Source organism: Acomys russatus, chromosome 14, assembly GCF_903995435.1.
Source record: "Acomys russatus chromosome 14, mAcoRus1.1, whole genome shotgun sequence".
In the NCBI taxonomy this organism is placed as follows: Eukaryota; Metazoa; Chordata; class Mammalia; order Rodentia; family Muridae; genus Acomys; species Acomys russatus.
Window position 1 is genome coordinate 47418119 of NC_067150.1, and position 25467 is coordinate 47443585.

At 40.8% G+C, this 25467-nt stretch overlaps 1 protein-coding gene across 7 annotated transcripts in view; it reads right to left on the reverse strand.

The window, feature by feature from the left end:
* Peak1 (pseudopodium enriched atypical kinase 1) overlaps positions 1-25467 on the reverse strand; it is a 213995-nt gene that overhangs the window by 11106 nt on the left and 177422 nt on the right. For all 7 annotated transcript variants that reach the window (XM_051156500.1, XM_051156501.1, XM_051156504.1 and 4 more), the window contains 2 exons: positions 23470-23654; positions 10329-11071 (listed from right to left, as the gene is read on the reverse strand). In XM_051156500.1, the coding sequence (XP_051012457.1) occupies positions 10329-11071; positions 23470-23654 (928 nt within the window). The remainder of the gene's footprint in view (positions 1-10328; positions 11072-23469; positions 23655-25467) is intronic.

Genomic DNA, 25467 nt, shown 5'->3' on the forward strand with positions numbered 1-25467 from the left:
ACCTCATACATCCCACTTAGTCTGAACTGAACATGGTACTGGGGGATGAGAAAACTGTCTCTCTAGGCTCCACATCTCTTATGAGTCCCCGGCTCCCGTGTTAGGCTGGCCGTGGAGCCTGTCTAACTGGGCTGCCCTTTGCATGCTTCACGGACAAGTCATCCCGGCTCCCACTTCACCTAACGGCACTGCCATCCTTTTGGAGTTGTCCTGCCTAGGGATTTATGACTGCAGCCTTCATCTTACACCTAGCACTTACTATAATACATGCTCACACCTTCATCAGCTCTGGACCACACGCCCCTTCTTTTCCTCTGTCCTGCTGCAGTGTTGGTGGACTCAAAATTACCTGAACTATTGCAAAAACACCAGAGTGACCTTCCAGCTTTCATTCTTTTGGGCCCCTCCCAGTACAATTTTCTGGCCAAATCATTAATTTTGCATTAACCTCCTTGTTTGAAACTTTGTTATAATCTGTCTTATTTAAGAATTATTTATGTTTTTGTCTTTCTCATTACATTATAAGTTCTGTGAAGACAATTTTTTGTCTTATGTATGTGTACTGCTGTAAACCTATAAAATATCATAATGTTCTATATTATTTTTAAATGATCATGAAATATTTTATCAAATGCCCACTATTATATATTGCACTGGGCTCTAAGTACATAAGAATAAAAAACGGAGTCTAATTGTAGTAGATGTCAAAAGTAATAGTGGGTAAGAGACACATGAATGTTTCTATATTGTGTAATGGAATTACTGCTTATTTGTACAACTTAGCATGATAATATTATGCATATATTAAGTCCTGTGGTTTCTTTTTTAAAATTTATTTTTAAAAATATACTCACTCTATATCCCGAGTATAGCCCCTTCCCTTGTCTCCTCCCTCTCTCTTCCCCCCTCCTCCCCTCTCCTAATCCTCAGAGAGGAGGGAGCTCTCTTTCCCTATCAACTGACCGCAGCCTACCAAGTCTCATCAGAACTGCTTGCATCCTCTTCCTCTGTAGTCTGGTAAGGCACCCACCAGGGGGAAGTGATCAAAGAGCAGGCAACAGAGTCTACGGCAGAGACAGCCCTGCTTTTTTTTACTAGAGGACCCCTATGGAGACTGAGCTACCTATCAGCCATATCTGATCAGGGGGCCTAGGTTCTCTCCATGCATGGTTCTTTTTTGATGCATCAGTCTCCACAGGGGCCCCCTGGGCCTAGATTTGTTGGCTTTGTTAGTCTTCTTTTGTCCTCTCCAGGCCTTGTATCTCCCCACTCTTCCATAAGACTCCCTGTGCTCTGCCCAAAGTTTGGCTGTGAGACTCAGCTTCTGGTTTGATCCCCTGCTGGGTGGAATCTTTCAGAGGACATCTATATTTGCCCTTCTGAATGAGAATTAAGCATCGCCCCTAAGTTCCTCCTTGATACCTGTGGATTGTAATACGGTTATCCTGTGTTATAAGGCTAATATCCACTCATAAGTGAGCATATACCATGCGTGTCTTTCTGGGTCTGGGTTATGTCACTCAGGATGATCTTTTCCAGCTCCATCCATTTGCCTGCAAATTTCATGAAATCAGGAAACTTAAAGCAATTGCACTGTGGTTTTCTTGTTTAAGAAAGAGTCTAATTGTATAGTCTAGGCTGGCCTGAAACCCACCATCTTCCTGCTTCAGCCTCCCAAGTGCTAGGACCACAGGTGTCTGCCTTATTATGGTGTGACTGTGACATACTGGCAAGGGCTCATTTGAACATGGAGTCCCTAGCTATTGGAGCTGTTTGGGAAGCTGTGGACTGTTTAGCACGTGGGGCATCAGGATGGGGCAGATACTGAGGGTTTACAGCCCAGCCCTGCTTCTGGCTCTCGTCGCCCTCTGTTTGCTAATCTCACATTCTAGCCCCCACTGCTGCAAGCCGCTCCTACTGCTGCTTTCTGTCATGATGGGCTGGCACGTCCACACCCAGCGAGTCAGAACAATTCCCTTTCCCTTTAGGTTCCTTCTGTGAGGAACCTGACCAGACACCTCTCAGCTCTTTGGAACAGGTCTGGGAGGAATGTGGAAGTGTGGAGCTGCAGGCTAGAGAAACCCAGGATTCTGTAAGCAGAGGTCAATGGGTGAGGCTGACACAGAGTTTCATGGGTCAGTCTGGTTGGGAGTTCAGGAGACCAGAATGTCAACAGAAATGTGGCCAGGCTCATGAACTTTCAGAGGGGAGCAAGGGTTCAATTGAGAACTGGACAAGATGCCATTATGTCACACGCTGCCAAAGAATCTGGTTCTATTTTGCCTGTGCCCCAAAGACTTGAGTGAGGATAAATTCAGTAATGAAGCCAGTTTGATTGGAAGTTTCATGACAGCACGGCATTTGGGCTATGGCATGGTATACTGGGCACTAGATGAAAATGGAAGTCAGCAGCCCTTGAGGCTAAGATGAGCACACAGAGACTTAGCATTCTGCACTGGCACAGTGGCACTAGTGGGGGAGTCGCAGAACTTACAGCATGTGGGCCTCACTGGAGGAAGTGGGTCACTAGGGGACGGGTCTTGAAGATTACAGCCTAGCCTTGGCTTTAGCCCTAGTCTTTTTCTGTTTGCTGGTTCAATGAGTTGTGAGTGAGCAACATCCTATTTCTGCCACCACAGCCACAAGCTGGTCCAGCCATAATGCCTTCCCTCCATGACAGACTGAAATCTCAGACAGTGAGTCAAAATAAATCCTCCCCTTAAGCTGACGGTGCTTCTTGCTATATACCTGGCTAGTGACAAGGAAAACAATTAATATAAAACTTAAGGATAAACTTTTTCTTCTATTTTACCAAGAGATACTAGACTTTCAAAAGCCTAAAGCAACACAGCCAGTATGCAATTAAACCATAAGTTAAACCCAGTTCTTCTGAGTTTAACACCTAATTCTTAACCACTTAGTCAAAAGGCCTCAAAAATTCCATATGGAAACGACTGTGGAGGGTGCTGCTGCTACAGTATGCTCTCCCAGAGCTCATTGCCAGCAATTCTGATTCTGCAGGTAAGGAAATGGTCCAGTTAGCGAGCATCCCTCAGGTAGTTATGGGGTAGGTCATCTGTAGATCGGAAGGCTGACATTCTTCATTGAGTCATACTGTCTCCCAGAAGGGCAGTGCAGACAGAAGCAGCAGCATGTGCAAAAGCCGAGAAACATGAAGTGGGGGCTATTTATAATTTATGTTAGAGGACAGGGCTACAGAGATGAGTGAGCAAGGACACACGAGGGTACCTGTGCCTTTAGGAAACTCAATGTGACGATCTACAACCTCAAATGCTCTAGTCTGCCCCTGCCAGCGACTATATCACGATCTAATCTTTTAACAAAACTAAAATCACCTATAATGACCATCACTCTTATGTAGGACTTAACTGTATACTACTATTCTACAGGTCATTTTAAAGAAAGGTGTGCTCATAGTGTTAGGCATTCTGTGACACTTTACAATAAAAATTTTCCATCTCATATAGCCTTTATAGTCATCAATTTTAATTGTAGCAAACATTTAATTGGGATAATGTACCTTAATTTATTAAACTGTTTCTTAATAGTAGGAGCTTAATTCATTTCTAATTTTAGCATCACTGAAATTCTTGAGGTTGCTACATCTTGTAGCATCCTCTTATAATATTAAGAAAAAAAGATGCTTCTATCTTGAAGTAATGAGAAAGAAAATATCTAAGTATAGAATCTATCTAAATATGCTTAGGCTAACGCCTAATACTAAAGAATACTAATGAGAAGACTATAGAATGTGGACTACTTTCCCAGGATTTCTAACAACAATATATTATCTCATTGTATTTTACATGCACTCTATAGTTTATGAAAGCACTTTCACTACATAGCCACGTGCACTATAACAATTTTATGAGGTAGGCATGACAGCCAGTTTCTGCTGATGTAAAAACTAGAAGAAGTTTCTTGACCTGTTTAATAATAGAGATAAATTTCAGAATGTGGGCCCAGATGCCTTCAAAGCTCTTTATTCTGTATTACAATGCCTTTTAGTTTAAGATCAATACAAATAAAGCTATTCAGGATGAAGAAAAATTAGAATAAATGAGATAGGAAAACCTGCAAATTCAGTAAAAGTCCCAAGTTAAAGCCACTCATTTTACAACAAAGATTAACACTAACACCTGCCGTGGACTGAATTGTCTCCCAGAGACAGTTGCACCCAGAGATAAGGGCAATACGGAGGCAATTAAGATTAAAAAGTTATGAGCAGGAGCCTGATACAATGTCATTAATGTCCTTGTAGTCAAGAGACACCTGGAGGCTCAGCTGCTTTCTCCATGGTGTCAGGATGCATGGAAATGGTGGCTGTCTAGAGCCTGTGACAGCCTTCACCAGACACCAAGTGAGCCACAGCCTGACCTTGGGCTTTTTCTTAAGTTACGGCATCTATGACAGTTTTTAAAAATCAGCTTAAGTAAACTAAAATGGTGGGGGTGCCATTACAACAAGAATTAGGAATGTTCTAGAAGCAGTCTTAGAACCAGGTGGATGTGGAAAGCATTTTGAGATATGTGTTAGATAAAAAGCCTGGCAAATATGAACTGACAACCATAGCAAGTATAGATGTTACAGGAGATGGCGGTGAGGTCTGTTACGGAAATGAAGAACACACTACTAGAAACTACTAGAAGGTTGACTCATGTCATAAAATGCTAGAGAACTGGGCTGCACAGTGTTTTGTTGAGCTGCACTGTTCAGTGGTTTATTGAGGAAAGGATGTATGAGAGATAAAGCTGGAGTTTTAGTTGAGATGTTCAAGTCAGGCACTGAAGAAACACCTTGCTTTCTACTGACTGTTTACAGGAAAACAGGCAAGAGGAAAGAAGATGTGTTCTGCTTGGGCTATTCATATCGTAAGGGCATGAATGTTTAATCTTTTTGTTTGTTGTTGCTTTGGTTTTTGATTTTTTTTTTTTTTTTTTTTTTTTTTTTTTTTTTTTTTTTTTGAGACAGTTTCTCTGTGTAACAGCTCTGGCTGTCCTGAAACTCATAAAGATCTGCTTGTCTCTGCCTCCTGAATGCTGGGATTAAAGGTGTATGCAATCATTGCCTGGCTTTTTTGTATTGCTTTGAGATAAGGGTTCATGTAGCCTAGGCTGGGTTGAACTCCTGATTCTCAGCATCTGCCACCTGAGTGCTAAGACTACAGGTGTGTACTACCATACCAGGCTTGAAAGCTTGTTTTTATTTTATTTAAAAAAATTTTTTTTTACCAGGACACTCAGGGTGTGGGCTAAACAGCCATTTGAAAAAGAGGTCTCAGCAGAAGTCAGAAACAGGGACAAGGTTACATTAGCAGAGACTGCCAGTTTTTTTTGTTTTTGTTTTTTATTTTGGTCAAAGGGGATGCAGGAAATAGAATGGCTTGAAAAGACTACTTACCAGATATCTTGAATTCTACACACCTGGCCCACAGAGCCCTTTGGCTGCCCACATGCACTTTAAAAGGGAAGAAAGCCATGGAGGTGATAAAGAGATTAAGACTATTCTATTGCTGGAGAGATGGCTCACAGGTTAAGAACACTTACTGGTTTTTATTTGTTTGTTTGTTTGCTTTGGTGTTTTGAGACAGGGTTTCTCTGTGTAGCCTTGGTTGTCTCGGACTTGCTCTGTAGACCAGGCTGGCCTGGAACTCACAGAGGTCTGCCTGCCTCTGCCTCCTGAGTGCTGGGATTACAGGCGTGCATGCACTTACTATTCTTAAAGAAGACCTGGCTTTGGTTCCGAATACTCACATCAGCCAGCTCATAACCATCTGGAATTTTCCAGTTACAGAGAATCTGGTGCCCTCTCCTGGCTTCTGCAGGAACTTATACATAAACTCATGCAGGGATATGCACATACCACATATACATTAGAAAAAAAACCTTTAAAAATATCAGTGCTGTCCTTCTCACTAAGGGTCCAGTGGGTAGGGCTGTTTCCTTTTAGTGGTCAAATGATGAGCCTGCTTTTCTAGATTTGAACAGTGCTGGGGTGGGAGAGGCTTTTTGTAGAGCTACATACGAGGGACAGAGTATAACACCAGAGCATCTTTTTGAGTCATATGAGTTTCAGGCATTTGGGACTTGCTAGACTTGGATTTCGGTGCCCATCTCTCCTTTCTTTCTTCTGATATCTCATATTTCAGGATGGATTATATAACCTATTCCTGTGAATAACTGTATCTGGAAAGCAAGTAAACTCTCTGGCTTTACCAGGATCACAAATAGCAATGCTGCATTAAGATGAATCATACCTTAAGGCTCATCCGTATCTCATTTAGGTACTATGTAGATGAGACTTTAAATAAGGACTTTAGAGTTGATCCTTGGGAATAAGACTTTTGAGGAGAACAGGATGTACTTGCCTGTGATAAAGACAAGAATTTGAGAGTGAGGGAAGGAGGATGGAATCCTATGGACTAACCTGAGTCTCCTTCTAATTTACATGCTTAAGCTCTAAAGTACAATGATGCCATATTTGAAAATACAGCCTACAAAGGAAGAGATGCTTAAATAAATCATATGGTTGGGACCTGGATACAATTGGACCAGTCTCCTTTAAAGAAAAACACCAGAGCATCTGTCCTCTCTTGGTGACTCATCATGGTGTGAGGGCTCAGAGAGAACAGCCCTTATCAGAAAATAACCAAGTGAGAACTCTGACTTTGGACGTTTCAGCCGGAAACATGAGAAAATCAATTTCTACTGTTGGGCTAGGGATTTGGCTTGGGAGTCAGGTGCTTGTCCAATACAAACAAGACGCTACAACAATTCCCAGTCTCTCTCTCTTTCTCTCTCTCTCTCTCTCTCACACACACACACACACACACACACACACACACACACACACACACACTATTATTTAAGCCACCTAGTCTATGACAGTCTCTTATAGCAGCCTGAAAAGTGACACAAAGTAAATATTTTAATAGTTTATCCACTGCAGTGGATATGTAGGTATGGTCCTTTACCTTTCAGATTGACTTCCTTTTGCAATATTTTAAGAGACAATTTCTACTTATTAGGCTACTCTAAATTCCACTAATATGGGGAGGGATAGTTTAAGAAGACAAATAGTAAAAAAAAAAAAAAAAAAGAGTTGTTTGTGCCAACTGTTGGTTTCTTTTGCTTATCTCTGCAAATGCAGGGGTCTCAGAGTTCTTAGAATTTATTCCTTTAAGATTATATAATCAATTAGGTACTTCCAGAAGTTCCCAGAAAGTCTTCAAAGAAACATTTATACTGAGCATTTAGTGTAAAACACCCTTTCCCAAACCCGCCAACAACTCCTAGTATATAATCACTTGCCACCTGTTCTTTTGCGATTGCTTTTGTATTATTACAAGCAAAGAAATCAATACTACACCATTGATTTAGGAAAGAGACAAGATTGCGTGGCAATAATACATAAAGTTAGTCAAGCCCCACTTCTCAATTGTTTTGAAAGAACAGATAGTTTTATGCCCCTTTTTGAAATAGGTACTCATTCTGCATTGGTGATCTTGTAGCAATAAAGACCCAAGATAGATAAGGTACTATAACCCCGATTGATATAATAACTCCTGAGAGCTACACAGAATCTCAAAATGCTTTTTTGTACCCAAAAGTAATATCTTAACTTGAGTCCATATCTTCTCTCTGCAGTTTATCCCATGGTTTAATTTTAGAAGTGTGGGCTACAGCAGAGGGTCAAGACAGTTAGAGGTAGAAGTGTTGAAACTGCAGAGAGCAGCCAGCTGAAGAGCTGGTCCAAACATGTATGTCTTGATAGGCAGGTAAGGCCAATTGTTTACCTTACCCATTAACTTCCTAAGACACCATCTGGTCTTTCTAAGCTAAATTAACATGTAAAAGTCATTTAGATATGTTAATTGGTTTTGAACCAGTGAATAGAATCAGTAAAAGGAGGCGTTGGGAACAAAGAACATCACCCTGAGCTTTGTGCTTTAAAAACTTTTCACTTGTGTTATCTCACTTGATCATCACCTTAGTCCCATAAAGTACATGGCTTATCATTTTAAACATCTGAAAGAACAGGAAAAAAAAAAAAAATCTGTGAGACCCAAAGATTTTTAACTCTCTTAAAATAGGGAAGACACCAATGGCGGCTCACTTAGCCAAACAATAGCCCCAAAGATAGGTGTTGTTAGGATCAAAAGGCCAATCTTTCAGAGATCATAGTCCGTGCCATAGTTATTACACACATGGGGCTTGTAAGTGTAGCACACTCACGATAACACTCATTGTAATAACACTGTACAGTGAGGATAACTGGGCAGGAATCCTTAATGTCAAGCGGTCTGAGTATCTCAAAGGTGTGGGCTGTCTGGAATGGTTGAATATATATATATATATAAAAAAGCAGGGCTAGAGAGATGTTAAGGGGTTAGGGGCTCAGGGGTTAAGAGTACTTGACTGTTCTTCTAGAGGTCCTGAGTTCAATTCCCAGCAACCACATGGTGGCTCACAACCATCTATAATGTGATCTGATGCTCTCTTTGGGTGTATAGGTGTACATGCAGACAGAGCACTGTATACCTAATAAATAAATACATCTCTTTTTAAAAAAGTAAAAAACAAGTCTGGCACAGTGGCATATGCCTTTAATCCCAGCACTCAGGGAGGCAGAGGCAGGCAGATCTCTGTGGGGGAAAAAAAGGAGAAAAAGTGCTGAGGTTTTTTTTTTTTTTTTTTAATTACATTTATGTGTGTGTGTGTGTGTGTGATTGAGAGAGAGAGAGAGAGAGAGAGAGAGAGAGAGAGAGAGAGAGAGAGAGAGAGAGAGAGAACGGAGGAATCCATATTCTCCTTCCACTATCTGGGTCCCAGGGATTGAACTCATTGAACTCAGTTAGGCAAGTGCCTTGCTCAATGAGCCATTTTGCTGGCCTGATATCTATGCTTAAACCCTAGCTCTACTTCTAACTGTGTGACCTGAAGCAAGTTAGTTACCTCACTGAGCAAAATCTTCCTCATGTGTCAAATGGAGGAAAAGGAACTGGTCATATGACTATGATGTGAACATTAAGTATTAGTTATCATTGTCTATAGAAATGTTTCCCAGGAAGCATACAAGATGCAGAGGAGGGGTAAACAAGGACCCGTCACGTGGTAGAGAATAAAGACAGACACATGGAGTGAAAGGTGCACCATACTTTGGTTTTATAGTAACCACTGCAAACTGCCAAAGCTCAATGGCTACTTAAGAAGAGTTTGAGTTAACCTCTGTGATAGTTAATGTTCATTCTCTCTCTTTAAAAAAAAAAAAAGGACTTGCTTATTCATTATTATGTATAGTTTTCTGCCTGCATGTATACCTGTAGGCCAGAAGAGGGTATCAAATCACATTACAGATGGTTATGAACCACCATGTGGTTGCTGGGAATTGAACTCAGGACCTTTGGAAGAGCAGGTGGTGCTCTTAACCACTGACGCGTCTCTCCAGCCCTAATGTTCATTCTCAATGTGAAGGGAATGGTAAATACCATGGAAACATACCTCTGGGTAAGACTATGAGAATGTTGGCAGAAAAGTTTAAAAGACTAGGAAAGACACACCCTACATGTGGGTAACATGGTCCCCTGGGCTGGAGCCCCAGTCTAAGAAAAGGGAAAAAGTTAACTGGGCATCAGCATTCACTCTCTCTGCTTCCTGACTGGGGAAACAATGTGACCAGTCAACCCACATACCTGTGTGCCTTCCCTGCCACGGTGGACTGTATCCCCTTCTACTGTGAGCCAAAACCAAGCCTCCATCCTTCAAGTTCCTTCTTGTCAGATATTTGGTCACAGGAGAAATTAATACACAATCCTTCCAGCCCCCCACAGAATGTTTGTTTCCACATATTTCCTTAGTATCTATTTTTCTTTTCAACAATAAACTTGTTTATTAGAGCGTCTGATAAAATATGAAGTGCACTCACTTTCACACAATGGAAGAACTGGAGGAGAGAAATTGGGGAGGAAGGATGAATGCACCTTGGTAATAAGGTGCTAAGATTAAGGTAAGGCTAGTCATGGTGGTGAACACCTTCAATCCCAGCACTCATGAGGAAAGAGCTGGCAGATCTCTATGAGTTTGAGGCCAGCCTGGAGTATATAGTAAGTTCAAGTTTAGCCAAAGCTACATAGTGAGACCCTGTCTCAAAAAAACCAAAGTAATGTTTGGAAAGAGAGAAGGAGGGAGAAAGAAGGGGAGAGAGAGTGAGAGAGAATGAGAGAGTGAGAGCAAGACAGAGAGAGAGAGAGAGAGAGAGAGAGAGAGTGAGAGAGAGAGAGAAAGGTGAGATCTTCAATACTTTCCTACCTTTACTGCATAGTTACTGAGCGGATCTTTTGCGTACGAGGCAGTGTAGTACACTGCGTCTCCAGCTTCACAGCACGGTTTGTCACTGGTTAGCCTGAAGTCTGACCAGCTGTCCACTCCAAAGCGGAGTTGGTCTTTCTGCCCAGCCATGAAGAGGTCTTCACATTTAACTGCCAGTCTCTTCAAGGCATCTGTGTGAAGGCTTCGGAGTTTACCCACCACCTCCTCCCGATTGTCAAGTCCTCGATAAAGTGCTTGTCTCTGTGGCTTCTGGATGCTTCGAGCCTGTCTACAGGAGAGACCACGTCGGCTGGAGAGGGACTCCATACTGTTAGAAAATCTGTCCTTAACACTGAGAGTGGCTAGGCTGGAGATGCTGTTTGCTGCTGAAGGAACAGGTCTCTCCTTGTGCAAACGTCTCTCCAAGGATTCATAAGACTCAATGTCCAGTCCTTTGAGTTCATAGCTAATAGAAGAGCCAGCACTGCTGGCATCCCAGTTGGGATCAATGTCATAGGTGGGATTAGCCACGACACAAAGACTACTTGCCATGCATTTCTGAAGGTCTTTGGAGATTGGCTCTGTGTTGGCTCGTATCATTTTCTTTGGCAGTGGGGGTGGTGTGGGTTGGGAAGCACTCAATACTTCTTGGTCTGTCTTCTCTCCAAAGGCAATGGCGTCATCCAACGCTCCTTTAGGATGCCGTGGATGCTTGGGAGGGATCATAGCTGCTCTGGATTGTCCTGAATTATTTTTAAAGAAAGAAGAAGAGAAAATTAATCCAAAATTTCAATCTCATTTCATAATTGAAACAAGTAGAAGTGAGTGGAGCAGATATGGGGAATCTAGCAAACAGCCAATGCTTTTACTGAAATGAAATATGAAACCAAGGAATAAATGCCTTAACACTGAAAGTATGAATCCAAAGCTCGACTGGAATAACAAATACAAATTATGTCTCAGCATTTCTCTGGCACTAGTTTAGGTGGTGGGCTCTGCTTTCAAACAGGATCCACATTCTCCAGTCCAGTCCCCAATAACCCTGTTAACAGTTACCACCTCACAGTACTAGAAATACCTGCATGTGACAGCAGAGAGGACAGATGACAAGGATCAAGAAAATCCTTGGGAACACTACTGAAAACAGAACTGAAACTATCAACGGGACCACTGTACGGCGCCGAACAACACATTGTTCTGCTTCTTGTTGTATCATTCCAATTTTTCCTTGTATATAGCACCTGCCATTACATATACATACATATAATTTATGTATCCAATATTTAGTTTAGAGGGTAAAACACATTAAAGGTTCAATGATACTTTTCTACATAAGGGAGATTAGACATTATTTTCTAAAGACAGAATCAGTCATGTTATTAAAATGAAGCTTCTACTCAAAAGCTAGAGGGAGAGCATAATGCTTGGTTACAGATTGCGTTATGTTGCGGCCCTAGCCTCCGCTATCTATGAATAGGTCCTCACTTGGAAATAGAGTCTTTGCTAATATGATAAAGTTGAGGTTAGCAAAGGCTCTAATCAAATATGGCTGGCATCCTAATAAGAAGAAAACACAATGTGAAGACAAATAAGAGAAACACTATGTGGTGACAAGGGCAGAGACAGAAATGATTTAGATGTAAACCAGGAATGCCAAAGATGGATGGCCACCATTAAATGCCAGGCAGAGGCAAGAACAGATTCTACTCAGGGTCTCAGAAGATGCATGGTTTTGTGGACAGAAGTTTCAGTTCGGGTCCCTAGACTCCATAATTGTCGAAGAATTAGTTTCTGTTGTATTAAGCAATCCATTAAGGTGCTTTATTACAACAGTCCTAGGAAAGAAATACATCTTTCTACTTAAAATCATGGAGTATAGATAAGAGGGTGGGGTGATAGTTAATATTATCAGCCTGATGCTATCTAGCACCATCTAGGCAACCTTTGGATGTCTGTGAGCTTCTGTGTTAGGCTAACTGGGGGCAGGCAGCACCAAACATAGGGCTATGGCTATGATCCTGCCTGAGTAAAATTGAAAGAAAGCACGCTGAACAGCAGCACCATCTCTGTCTGCTACCTGACTGCAGATGCAGAGCTGCCTTGTGCTTCTGCCATGACTTCCCCACCAGGATCGACTGTCCTCTCACACTCAATGAGGACAGCCACAGATACAGGTGCTTCTGAGGATGCTAGTAAGTAAAGCGGTGGTTTGGTTTGTTAAAACCATGTCCTTGAAGAAATACCAAGGACAAGAATCAATACATATAACTGTGATTATAATTAATTCCATTTCTTACATCTACTTGGATCAAGAATACCTAGGAATTTAAATAAACTACTAACTACCACATATAGGCAGTAAACTGAAGGATCTCCTCTCCCTACTAATAGCATACAGCAGTATATATTTTTTTAATAAGGAAGAGAGCTGCATTAAACACAAATAAAATATAACAGAGAGAATGAATACGGGAATAAAGGACAGACTATATTGCTCTAAGGGAGCAAGGGCTTTTAAGAGTTTCTGGCTGGGATTTGGCTTAGTCCAATGTTTGCCCAGAATGCACAAGCCCTTGGGTTTGACTTTTATTAGCATACAACTAACTAGCTGGCTAGTTAACTAACTAACTAACTAACTAACTAACTTACTTCTCATGAAGAAAAGCTCAGGATTAGATGGAAACACTGATGAATTCTACCAAATGCTTAATACTAATTAAACCAAACTATTACTACTAATCCTCTGCAAGCTCCTCCAAAAAGTAGAAGAGAAGAGGCAACATTTTCTACGTTGAATTTTGTAGAAACAATGTTATCTAGACAACCAAACCAAAGACAGCCAAGAAAACTAGAGACTAATATTACTTATGAGTATAAGTGAAAAAAAAAAGATATTAGCAATAGAACATAGCAACACTTTAAAAATTATAAACATAATAATATGCCATAACAAATTGGGTTTATCCAAAGAATCCAAGGTTGGTTTAACATCTGAAAATTACTCAGTATATTATGATAGCAAATTAAAGAAGAAAAAGTCTCACATCTCAAAGTTGTAGAAACATAGCTGATAAAATCTAATGCCTTCCCGTGACAACACTCAACAAATCTGGGACAGAAGGAAACATCCTCTGTCCCTTTGAGTTTTGGAGACAGGGTTTCTCTGTGTAGTCCTGGCTGGCCTTGAACTCTCAGAGATCCTCCTGCCTCTGCCTCCCAAGTGCTGGGATTAAAAGCATGCATCACCACCACCTGGCCTAATAACTTCTGTATGACACCAAGAGCTGACATCATACTTGATGACAAGAGACTGGATGCTTCCTTGGTGGTCCGAGGACTACTGTTATTACCATCTTTTTCTATATTATACTTGAGCACTAACCATGGAAATTTGGAAATAGTTAACAAACGAAAACATCGAGATTAGAAATAAGTAAAACTATGTATGTACAAGTGATATAATCTTGTATTTTGAGAGCCCAAGGAACCATATGAATATCTATTAGAAGTGATATGCCAGGGCTGGGACTATAGCTCAGGCGGCAGAGTGCTGGCCTAACATGCAAGGTGCCTTGGGTTCACTTCCCAGCATGTCACAAAACCAAATGTAATGGAGTATACTTATAATTTCAGCACTCAAGACATGAAGGCAGGAAGAACAGAAGATCAAAGTCATCCTTAGCTACACAGTCAGATTGAGGCCAATGTGAATTACATGAGAACCTGTCATAAACAAATAAAAAGGAGAAAAGAATGTATCAGTTTAGTGAGACTGCAGGAAAATAGTCAGTGTACAAAAATTAATTGTAATGACTAATCTAAAACTGACATTAAGAAAATAACCCTATTTGCAACAGAGACTAAAGTACTAAGGGATAAATTTAATTAAGCAAGAGTTGCATGCTGAAAACTATAAAACATCACTGAAAGAAATTAAAAAGCACCAGAATAAATGGAAATTAGTCATGTTATTAAAAATCAGTCACATTATTAAAATGACTAATTTTATGCAGTCTATTTAAGCTCATGGATCAGAGACTTTAATATTGTTAAGATGGAAATATTCCCCAAATTGACCTACAGATTGAATGTAATCCTTATGAAAATCTCAATTGAATTTTTTGAAGAATTGATGTGGGGACCTTAAAATTCACATGGAAATACAAACGACTTAAGAGCGGCCCAAACCAGTCTTAGCTCGTTACACAATTATGGTAATCAAGAGGGTGTAGTGTGTAGTAGAGAAATGGAATCAATTTGCAAGGCCAGAAAGAAACCTTTATATAAAGGGGTCAATCGATATTGACAAAGGTTGTCCAAACAATTCAAAGGGGGAAAGAACAAATGATACTGTAAACAAAACACACAGTGTGCTAAAAGTGAAAAATAAAAATAAAAACTTAGATATTTAAGAAGCAAGAAGAGAGTGCCAGGCATGGTCACACATCCCTGGAAACTTGGATATTCTGGAGGCTGAGAGTAGCTTTACTACATGGCAAGACCTTGGAATAGACACCAAAAGAGAGGAAGACGAGGGAGGGAAGAAGGGCAGAAAAGAGAGAGATCAGAAGGAAGAAGGGATAGAGGGGAGAAAAAAATATAAAGGATAGGGGAACATGTGTTTAAATTATATGTTTGGTAAGAAACCTCGATCTAGAATATATAAAGAACTCTTTAAAGAGAGCAAGGATTTCACACAGACATTTCTCCAAAGTTAATATCCAAATGGCCAATGCATACATGAAAGACGTCCAACGTCATTACTGATTAAATAATGATATAACAAAACACAATACTTCATATCTACTAGGATCATTATAGTAAGAATAAAAACAACAATAATGAAAACCAAAGGCAACTGGTGAGGACATGGAGAAATTTGGATAATCGTATATTGCTAGTAGGAATCTAAGCTAGAATAGCTACCTTGGAAAACAGCCTGGGAGCTTCCCAAAGAGTAAAACATGTGAGCCAGCGTTTGCGCTCCTACGGAGCTATCCAATGGAAATAAAACATATGTCTACTCAGAAACCAGAACACATGCTTGTACTGCAGTATTCATAATAGCCCCAAAGTGGAGACACAACCAAGTTTACCACCTAATGAATGGGCACACAAGATGTGGTATAGAGCCACACAACTGAATGACGTTTCCCACTTCTCTCATCTGGGGTTGCTTGTTCCTCTCTCAAGTACAAACCCAGGATCTCATGCATGCTAAGATATTCTGGTTATATCTAGTTATAACTGCTGAGTTATATCCCTGGCCTTCCTTACTCATTTTAGAACACTCTGCCTCTGGGAAGTGTTTAAGTCTACCCTCTCCCCAAACTGAATGATCCTCCCTTGGGACCTCAGATATGCCTGGTGTATGTTTTTCTTTAAGAATAAACATAGAATACTGCTCTCAGGTCACAGTCTGAACTCCCTACTGGGCTGCTCACTAATGGCAGGGTCTGTGTTCTATTTTATACATGAGACCAAGCGAGAATTGGGCTGAGAATGAGTGGCTAGGTAAGTAGACAGACAGATGTAGATAGCTCCAGTTGAGTAGCTCCAGAAGGTGCTCCCCTTTTCTTCTTTAAAAATTATCTGAGAATTAGGGAAGTAAGGCACGCCCCACCACATGCAGTGTTTTTAGTGCAGCTCAGACAGGTGGGAGAGGGCTGAGCGCGCAGTCTGCCACTACTTTCAGAATCAAGTGGAGACTATACAAGCTAGTCAAGGCTCTTTGTCTTACCTACCACTATTCCTCAGCGACTCCTCAATGTGAATTATTCATGTCATTGAACCATAGACCTGGAGCTACAGATGGCTGTGAACTGCCACGTGGGCTGGGAACCAAACTGGGGTTCTCTGAGAGAGTAGCAAATGCCCTCAACTGCTGAGTTACATCTCCAGTCCACGTTTTCTGTTCTTTTAATGGGTCTCTCTCTCCCAAATATTTATTTTTAAGTGTGTGCGTGGGCAGGAATGTAGTGTCTGCAGAGGTCAGAGACATCAGATTCCCCCTTGGAGCAGGAATTACAGTGGCTGGCTGTGAGTGCTAGGAACTGAAGTCTGAAAGAGCTCTTAGCCACCAATGCCAGCAGCAGCCCTATTTTTGTATTTGTGCCTTAGTAAAGGTGTGTTGTGTCTTTGGCCCATCAACCCTTTTCTACTGAAGCTTCTACTCTACATCTCGCTTCTAAATGGAAGCCACTACCTCTTCTGTATCTGTTAGTTCTTCTGCTTTATTCTAGTGTTTCCAGTGTTTTTAGACAATCCTCCCAGAATCTCATGTGATACAAGACAAGCAGCGTGTGGACAGTAAATGTCTGCTGAACTGAGGACAGAAAAGCAACAGAACTGGTCATTACTCCAAATGGAAAGAGACAGCCCAAGTAGCAATATGTGAAAATAACTCCATGGCCTCCTTCCTCCAGTAGCAGTGCAGGACCTCACGGGAGCTGCGGGCATTTTCACAAGAGAATCTAAGTGAAACCAGCAGCATTCTGCAGCCCCTGCAACTGGGTCAAGCTACCGTCTAAATCTGAAGGCACTTTGTATTTTTCTGCTTTATTTTCTCCAAAAGGGGGCATGACACAAATTCCAACCATTTGGGTCAATGTCCTAAAAGTTTGGTATCTTAGCTGCTTTATTTTAAACTTTTAATCCTGCACATTCCTCTGAAGTCTCTGGGATCCAGACACCAAAGCTCAGTTTTCAGCAGCAGATTCAACACCACATACTCCACATTTTTGTGGCCTCCCAGCTTTCTAAATGAGAACAGGGAGAAAGAGTGGGTTCTAAATCTTGCCTGCTATAAGTTAAAAAGGTCCTTGGGACCATGCTTGACTACACCAAGCTCAGGCCTTGCTCTCTCGTTCTCCAGCCTCTGTGCTCTAGCTGTAAGTTCCCCCCACATAACCATGCCTTCAGACCGCTAGGAAAGCAAGGGCCTGGGCCATATCACCTTCTGCAAAGCAACTGATGAAAACTCAATGGAAAGGGAAAAATTTAACAAGACTAATTAAATTCCCCGGGTATTTAAAACTCACTGGGAGTAAAAATGACTGATATAAGGTTCTTATAACTTACAAGGTTGGTATAAACACACAAGAAATAAGGTATCTCTAAATTATGTTAGAAGTTGACTGCAAACGGGAAAACTTTAAATAGTAATTACATCATTATAGTGGTAGAAATATTAAAGACACATAAACAAATCATAATAAATGTTTGCTTATGATCTGTTGCATTAAAGTCATAGGCCCTAAATAATGACACAATTAAATAGGAGTTTCCCTTTGACCACTAAGACCACTCTCACAAGATAGGAAGGCATGGTTTCCCGACCAACCTCACTGCCTCCAGTCATGTCACATGCAGCTCCCAGGAAAAGCTTTTAATCCTGGGTATGCCTCTTGTAAAAAGCCTTCAGTGGATCTCCATTTTCTATTAGTAAAAGATGCAGTGTTTTGCCCCAGATTCCTCTAGAATGAAGTGTCCACAAACTTTTCAGTACAGGGCAATTGTCACAGGGACTCAAAGGACAGTAGCCTCATGTCTTTTTCTCCAAAAGATCAGGTCTTTGAAGGTTTGCTAGTGTTTTCAGCACCTTACCCGAAACTAGAGCCAGTTGGTATAAAACAACTGTTTGCTAAATTAAAGTACCAATTAACAGAACACATCTTCCTATTTTATACTTTCAATTTTCATTCCTAACCTATACCCCCACCCTCAAGGTAAGTAATGTACGCGAGAATGGGAAGAGAAAGGAATAAAGACACATTCATGTCCAAACACAGAAGCATGCCCTGCGCTGTATGCAGGGTCTCTGGTTGGCTAGGACAGCACTCTGCTCCCCAGTAGCAGCCTTCCGAAGCTCAGGAGGAAAGAACCTCATCTGCCAAGTGTTCTGTTCTTACTGGATTGAGCACAGTGAAATCAATATAAGCAACAACTGGCGAGCCATGGGGTACAGAAACTTCATGTCAAATAATAAGACTGGCTGACCTCCAGAGGCCACTTGCATGGATCCTCAAATAGACAGATCACTTGTAAAGAATTCCAGTGGTGTAGCAGCTGACAGGCCCATTGTTTACACGGCCTTGGTACAGAGGACCTTTCCAAAGCCACAGAGCGTTTATTTACGGGTAAGTTATCTAAGTAATTTGAATACTGTACTCTCTTAGCTAATTCTCAGATATAGGGAACTATTTTAAAATATGAATGCAACTAACTTAGGAGCAAAACGCCATTTCTTTTAATAGATATAATTAGAGTTATAGGAGGTATAATAAATGCTCAGACAACTGTTCAAAACTGTCAACTTCAGCTTTTATTTAAGTTCCAGATAATCTTAACTATAATTCTTCTTTAAAAATATTTTGTGTTTATTATTTATTTATTATGTGCACACATGTACACAATACACCCATGTGCACAGGTCTGGGGCCAAGAAGACAACTCTGGAGAGCTGGTTCTCTTCATCTGCCATGTGGACTTCTGGGGATTTAATTCAAGTTGTCTGGCCTGGTGGCAACTGCCTTGCCCTGCTGGGCCATCTTGACAGGCCTTAACCACAATACTTTAATTTTTTGGGTTCAGATAATTAACACTACAGTGTTACTTTTTAATATTATTTATTGAGTAGATACATGAGTTGTAAGGTGCTCTTCAGAATTTCTTAGGAGCAGGCATTTCTAACAGCACACTCCACAGTCACACCAGCAAGACCAGCAGTACAAAGAAGGCACTCTTTTTTTTTTTTTTTTTTTTTTTTTTTTTTTTTTTTTTTTTTTTTTTTTTTTTGGTTTTTCGAGACAGGGTTTCTCTGTGTAGCCTTGGCCGTCCTGGACTCACTTTGTAGACCAGGCTGGCCTCGAACTCACAGTGATCCGCCTGCCTCTGCCTCCCGAGTGCTGGGACTAAAGGCGTGCGCCACCACGCCCGGCTCAGAAGGCACTCTTTTAAGAATGCCCACCTTCACCTTTGACACAGACAGTGTGCTGCAGGCAGGGTGCTTTAGTGTTTTGCTTTGGTGTCTGAAGGGTGCAGCTTTAAGGATTTGCTCAAAGTAATGGAAATAAGAAATGTGGATAGCTTCTTATGGAGACCCGTAGGAGACAGAGGCAAAGTTCATACAGCTACTTAATTAGGAAATGTATGCATCGAGTCCAATATTAGAAAAGAAAAAGCCAGATCAAGAGTCATAGAGCATATAAACTATGACTTGAAAATCTCTTATATGACTTTCCTGTGAGCAGATAGAATTCTTTCATCTGGAATCTTCAAAAGTTAAACACAGCAGTCATTTTTAGCTCATTTATTCAAACACATTCTTAGCACCTCCTGTGTATTTTAGATAATGTGCTAGGCTGTAGGGATACAGAAAGAGGAGCAAGCCAAAAGTACGTAGAGTAAAGGGGCACTTGATTGAGCCTTTAAAAAAGCAATGTATAGAGTGCTTAGTTACAAAGTGAATGAAGAGACCTAAAGTCATCAGCTGGGTTTCAACAGAGTAGACCTTTGTACACACTTCTAAATCTGGACAGATGATAAAATAGTCAGACATACCCACGTAAGGGGCAACCACAGATCCTTCTTCCAGACATTTTAAGATAGACATAAGAAACAGGAAAACGTCAAAGGCTTAATAGAAAGAGAAATTCTATCACTTCTTTGGTGCAGACATGCCATAAAATTCAGATTGGGTGAGCTTAAGGAGGTAAAGGTCAGTTCATCCCGTGATCCGTGTGATCACCATCAGAGTGAAGTTGCCGTCGTGTTGGGTGTCCTGCTCTAATGACTAATGTCTAATGTCTCCCTAGAGACAGGCTCTTTCACAAAACCTGGGGCAGGCTCCAGCAAGCTTCCTGTCCCTATAGTGCTGAGGCTACAGGCATGTGCAGCCCAACTTGGCCTCTCCTGTGGGAAGCTGGGATTTAAGGGAAGGTGTTAACGTCTGCACAGCATTTGCATGTATTTCTCACTTAGTTATCTTCTCTGCTCCCTATTTGTTTTTAAGATAGGGGCCCATGTTTCCAAGGCTGGCCTTGAACTCCTGGCCTCCTGTTTACCTCCCAAGTACCAGGATTATAAGTATGGGTCACCATGTCCAGCTCAACCATACCATTAAAAAAAAATTACTGAAGCTTTAAATCACACACACAAAAAAATTATCCAAGGGGGCAGTTTAAAATTGCATGGAGATGATTTGCTAAATGCCTTTTTTAAAAAAAGAGAGAGCTCCAAATGCCACCCACATACTTGTTCCACCAGGGAGAAAGAATAGCAATAAACCCAAACCCTCAGCCTCTAGAGCTGATGGAATCAACCTTAACTGTTATTCCTCCAAAGTAGAAAAATTAAGCACGAATCAAACCAGACCAAGTCAAGCCCAGAGCTGCTGAAGCACGTAAAGAAGGCTTGAAGCTAATTATTTCTCTAGTTCTAACTCTGTCATGGACTTCTCACTTTTTGGTGGTTGATAAGTACATAAAAATGTATGTGATGATAGTTAAAGTGTAAAGTCCACCATGAAGCTTGACTGCTTCAGAGCAGCTGTAAATTCAATGAGAGGATTAGACTTCGGGGTTGGCTGATTTTTAGTGCATGATTTTTTTTGTTTTTGTTTTAACTTGGAAGATTTTTTTGTTTGTTTAAAAAAATAAGAATAACGAAAATAATTCTAAAGAAAGACTGGATAATATAGGGACCATATACTTATGACAAAGAAAAAAAAAATCCATCTTTTTTTCCTTTTTTCTTCTGGTGCTGGGCACCGAACCCAGGTTCTTGTGACTGCTAGGTAAGAGCTCTACCACTGAGTGAAACTCAAAGGAAAGCCATCATTTTCATGGGACAGCTTGTGCTTTTGGAGTCCAGTTAACCGTAATTTTTAAAATTCTTCAATTTTGTGTCTGAAAGTTGATTCAAAAGTCACAGCATATACAGGGGGAAGAGGCCCCCCTCAGTCACAGTCATAGGGGAGGAGAGTAAGGGGAAAATGGGAGAGAGGGAGGAATGGGAGGATACAAGGGATAGGATAACAATTGAGATGTAATATGAAAAATTAATAAAATATATTTTTAAAAAAGTCACAGCCCTTCAGTGCTTAACAAGAATTTAATGCCTGAGAGCATCTGAGTCATGAGTGCCGAAAACTCTCTGGGTTCCAATCTTGGCTCAAGCTCCCTTGCCTTGATTTCCTTGCCTAACAATGAGGAAAAATAATTAAACTTAAAGCTAACTCGATATTTATTTATTTATTTATTTATTTATTTATTTATTTATTTATTTATTTAGAGGTAGAGTCTCATGTAGGCCAGTCTGGCCCCAGACTCACTACTGAGGGTGACACTGAATTCCTGATCTTTCCACCTCCACTTACCAAGTGCTAGGATTACAGCAGGTGTCACCATGCCTCACCACTATGATTACTTCCTCTTCCTCCTCCTCCTCTTCCTCTTTAAAAAAGACATAGTCTTATTATGAAGCTCAGGTTAATCTCAAGGTCACAATTCTCCCAGTTTACGCCCCCAGTGCTGGAATTGCAGGTGTAAGTCACGACACCCAGTTGCTAATGGAAGATTTTTAGGAAGAGATTCTGCATGGCATTAATTCCTTACAGTTGTGATATATGTTACTGAGGCTGTCATGAGAGAATTTCTGGCATAGCAAAAAATATCTACTCCATATAATTCTTGATATGCTATCTTAGGGCATGAAGTAAAAAAAAACCCTTCATTTTACAATGTACTTCTAAAAATATAAAAGAATGAGAAATGTCCAATAAACCATTCAACCATAAAGTTTACTGGAACTAAAGTTAGAAGTCTTCTTGTAGATTATATTTTCAACTACTTGAGGGTTGTTCTGACTGATTCTCCCAAGAGAAGATATTGGAGCATTTCTCTTAGGGAATGGTTTTAGTCTTTTGGGTTTATTAATTAAGAAACCTATACTTGTCAATTTTGAAGTATACTAGCTGATTCTGATATCATTTTTCCTTAAAATAACATGGTGGAGGAAAAAGACAAAGGGAGCGAGAAACTAGGTCCTTCAGAGACATACTCCAGTGGTTTCTAAACAGCAGTCAGTGGTTCATTAGAGTCTTGCCATCACACTACACCACAGGCAGTCCTTGCTGCTCAGTCTTCTTCCCCACAGGACGTAAACACCCAAACCCCTCATTCTGCTCCAGGCTTTCCTTTCCAGAAGGCAAGAACCTGTGTGATCCCCAAGGAAGAGGCATTCAGAAGTCACTGGGAATCCTAGAAAGATGGTAGAGATGTGGGGAAGTACACACCTCTGAGGAGAGTCGGCTAGCCCTCCCTGCATGTTCTCCATTACAGCAGTCTGTGACACAGCTGTCAGCCTCTGCCTAACTACCTCCAAAGACAGGACTTCTAGTCTGCTTGATCCAAGCCAGAAATCCCATTCCTCATATTACTAAACCTTGTGTATATTTTGCCCTAAAACACTCCTCCAATTTGTCCACTGTTCCTCCCTAGCTTGACTGAAGTCCCCTTTCTTATCCTCTCATGTAGTTCTGTAGTAATAGTACCTGCTACCAAATACCATAGCCTATGTGTGCTAACTTTAAATCACGCCATCTGTCTTCTCAAAGCCCTTGGCTGGGTCACTACCACAAATAACAAGGTCTAAGCTTTTAACCTAAAATACGTCTTATCTAATGCTCCACCTTGCAGCAACCTCAAGTGGCTGGGGCACCAAGCTATTCTGTATCTCCATGGTCTTGTTCACTTGTCTCCATCTGGAACATTCTTTCTTCCCTCTGGCAATGAGTTAAACCAGCTCAGGAATGTTTTCTGGGAAGGCTTCTTTTGACATCCTTCTTTGTAAGACATCAAAAATATTCCATGTGTGTTTCCACAGTTGTACTTATCACATTTTGCTGAATTCAAGCACCCTTCTTTTTCTTCAGGTCGAATCCTTCAAGGCAAGGACTACATCAACATCTTTACACAAGGCACAGGGCTCATGGTAGCAGGCCTTTAAAATAAGCCTAGTAAAAACTTGAATATTTTATAACTTCAATGGTACAATTTTTGATCCTCCAGGAAAATATAACATTTAGCTAGTACATAAAAAGGCAAGGCTTAGACACCATTTATATAACATTTGTACTTACCTAAGTTGCTATACGTTGCACTGCAGGGATTCACCTCTATAAGATCCGAAGTCTCATCTTTTTCTTCCTCCCCTTCCAAGTCAGGTGGGGGCAATGATGGTGTGACTGAAGAGTCATTTTGCCTCACAACAGGAACTCTTTGATCTTGAGGAGAAAATTCCTCTGCCACTTCATGGGTCACGCGACTGAAACAAATCAGACAGCTCATCAAATTTGAATTCAAAAGTATAGGGTAGGATATGGTGGTTGCACGCTTGTAATCCCAGCACTTGGGAGGCAGAGGCGGATGGATCTCTGTGAGTTCCAGGTCAGCCTGGTTTATAGAACTCCAGGATAGCCAGGGTTAACTAGAAAGAATAATAAATGAATAAATATTAAAAATGAGATTTATGGAAGACATGTTTCCCATTGATGTGAACAAACAGCCCTATAACCACAACAGTAGGTCATCAGCTCCCACACACTTGCCTGAGCACAGACCAAGTATTTTGATGCTTGACCTTGACTCAGACTAGTGGAGGTAGGGTAGGCTCAAATGGAGCTTGAAAATTAACAGGCAAAGAATAAAACAATTAAGCAAAACCTAAGACCTTCATACATAAATATTTAATTTACATTTTTCTTTTTCTTTTTCTTTTTTTTTACAAGAGAGGAGAGGTAACAATAGAAGATGATGAATGCTTAACTGGTTAAAGAGAAAAATACTCAAAAATTAAGTAAGTCAGTTGGTGTACTTGCCATATTGACTATACTACTTAATAGTACTCTGCTACTATAGCAAATACCACATGCTATTTACTTTACTTACCACATAGGATTTGCTACATGTTAAAATATTTACTGGGGTATTTAGAAAGAACTCAGAATAAAATTGTGATTATACTATGCAAATAAGGGCTGAAGTGTTTTGGTGAGTTAATGTCAGGTAGATAGAAGGGTCAGTTTTCATCTACACGGGTGCAGGAGGGACGTCAAATGGAAAAGAGGGCTAATTCTTAAGCTAATTTCATTTATGAAAACAAATCTGGAGCATCCTGCTGGTCATGAATCAGTTAAAAACTCATCTTCTTTTTTTTTTTTCCAGAGCTGAGGACCGAACCCAGGGCCTTGCGCTTGCTAGGCAAGCGCTCTACCACTGAGCTAAATCCCCAACCCCGACTCATCTTCTTTTTAAGCACTGCCAGCTCATGTACCTTTAGCTACCCCCTCCCAGTCTCCCCACTCCTTGCCCAAATTGTCAATTCTATGGTCATGAAGTACAAGGGAATCAAACGGTCACTAATTGCTGGTGCATAAAATGGCTGAGCCAGCAAATCCCATGTGGCTGGCCAATGAAATACATTTAAAATCAGGTGTCTTTATAGGTCTCAGGGTCTGAGAAGTGTTCTGAGACTATCATAACTTCACCATATTCCTCTTGTCTTCTTTCTGGGAGAAGAGAAACAATAATAATAATAAACGTTTTGAGGGGGTGGGTAGGGGAAGTGGCATGTGTGGGTATATGTCTTTGGGACAGAAATCCTCAATTACTCTTCTTCTTCTTTTTTTTTTTTTTTGGAGGCCAGGTCTCTCACTGAGCTAGGGGTCACTAGCTGGTTAAACTGGCTGCCCTTCTAGGAAACCACTAAATCTGACTGTAGAAGTAGAATGTTAAAGCTTTAACATTCTTCCTCTCAAAGGATTATCCTTTCTAGTCACTTTCTATGTGGTGCTTTGAAATTAGAAGTGGTCTGTATTAACTTTTGCCTAGCAAAGAACATTTTCTTTCTCCTTAAGTATGTGCATAACCACTCAGTAATATCCAGTCTTGACTGGAAGTGCAGCCTGAGAGTGGCTTGCGAGTGTCATTTCACTTTGTCTTTACTGAGCCATGGAAGCCAAACTCCCTTGTGATGTTCCATCTTATGAGGAAACAGTTTCTTTGCTTTGATGACTAAGGCAGTCCATTGAGAAGAGGCAGCATGCTTACACAGACTGCTGAGCTGGTAGAGAAATTCG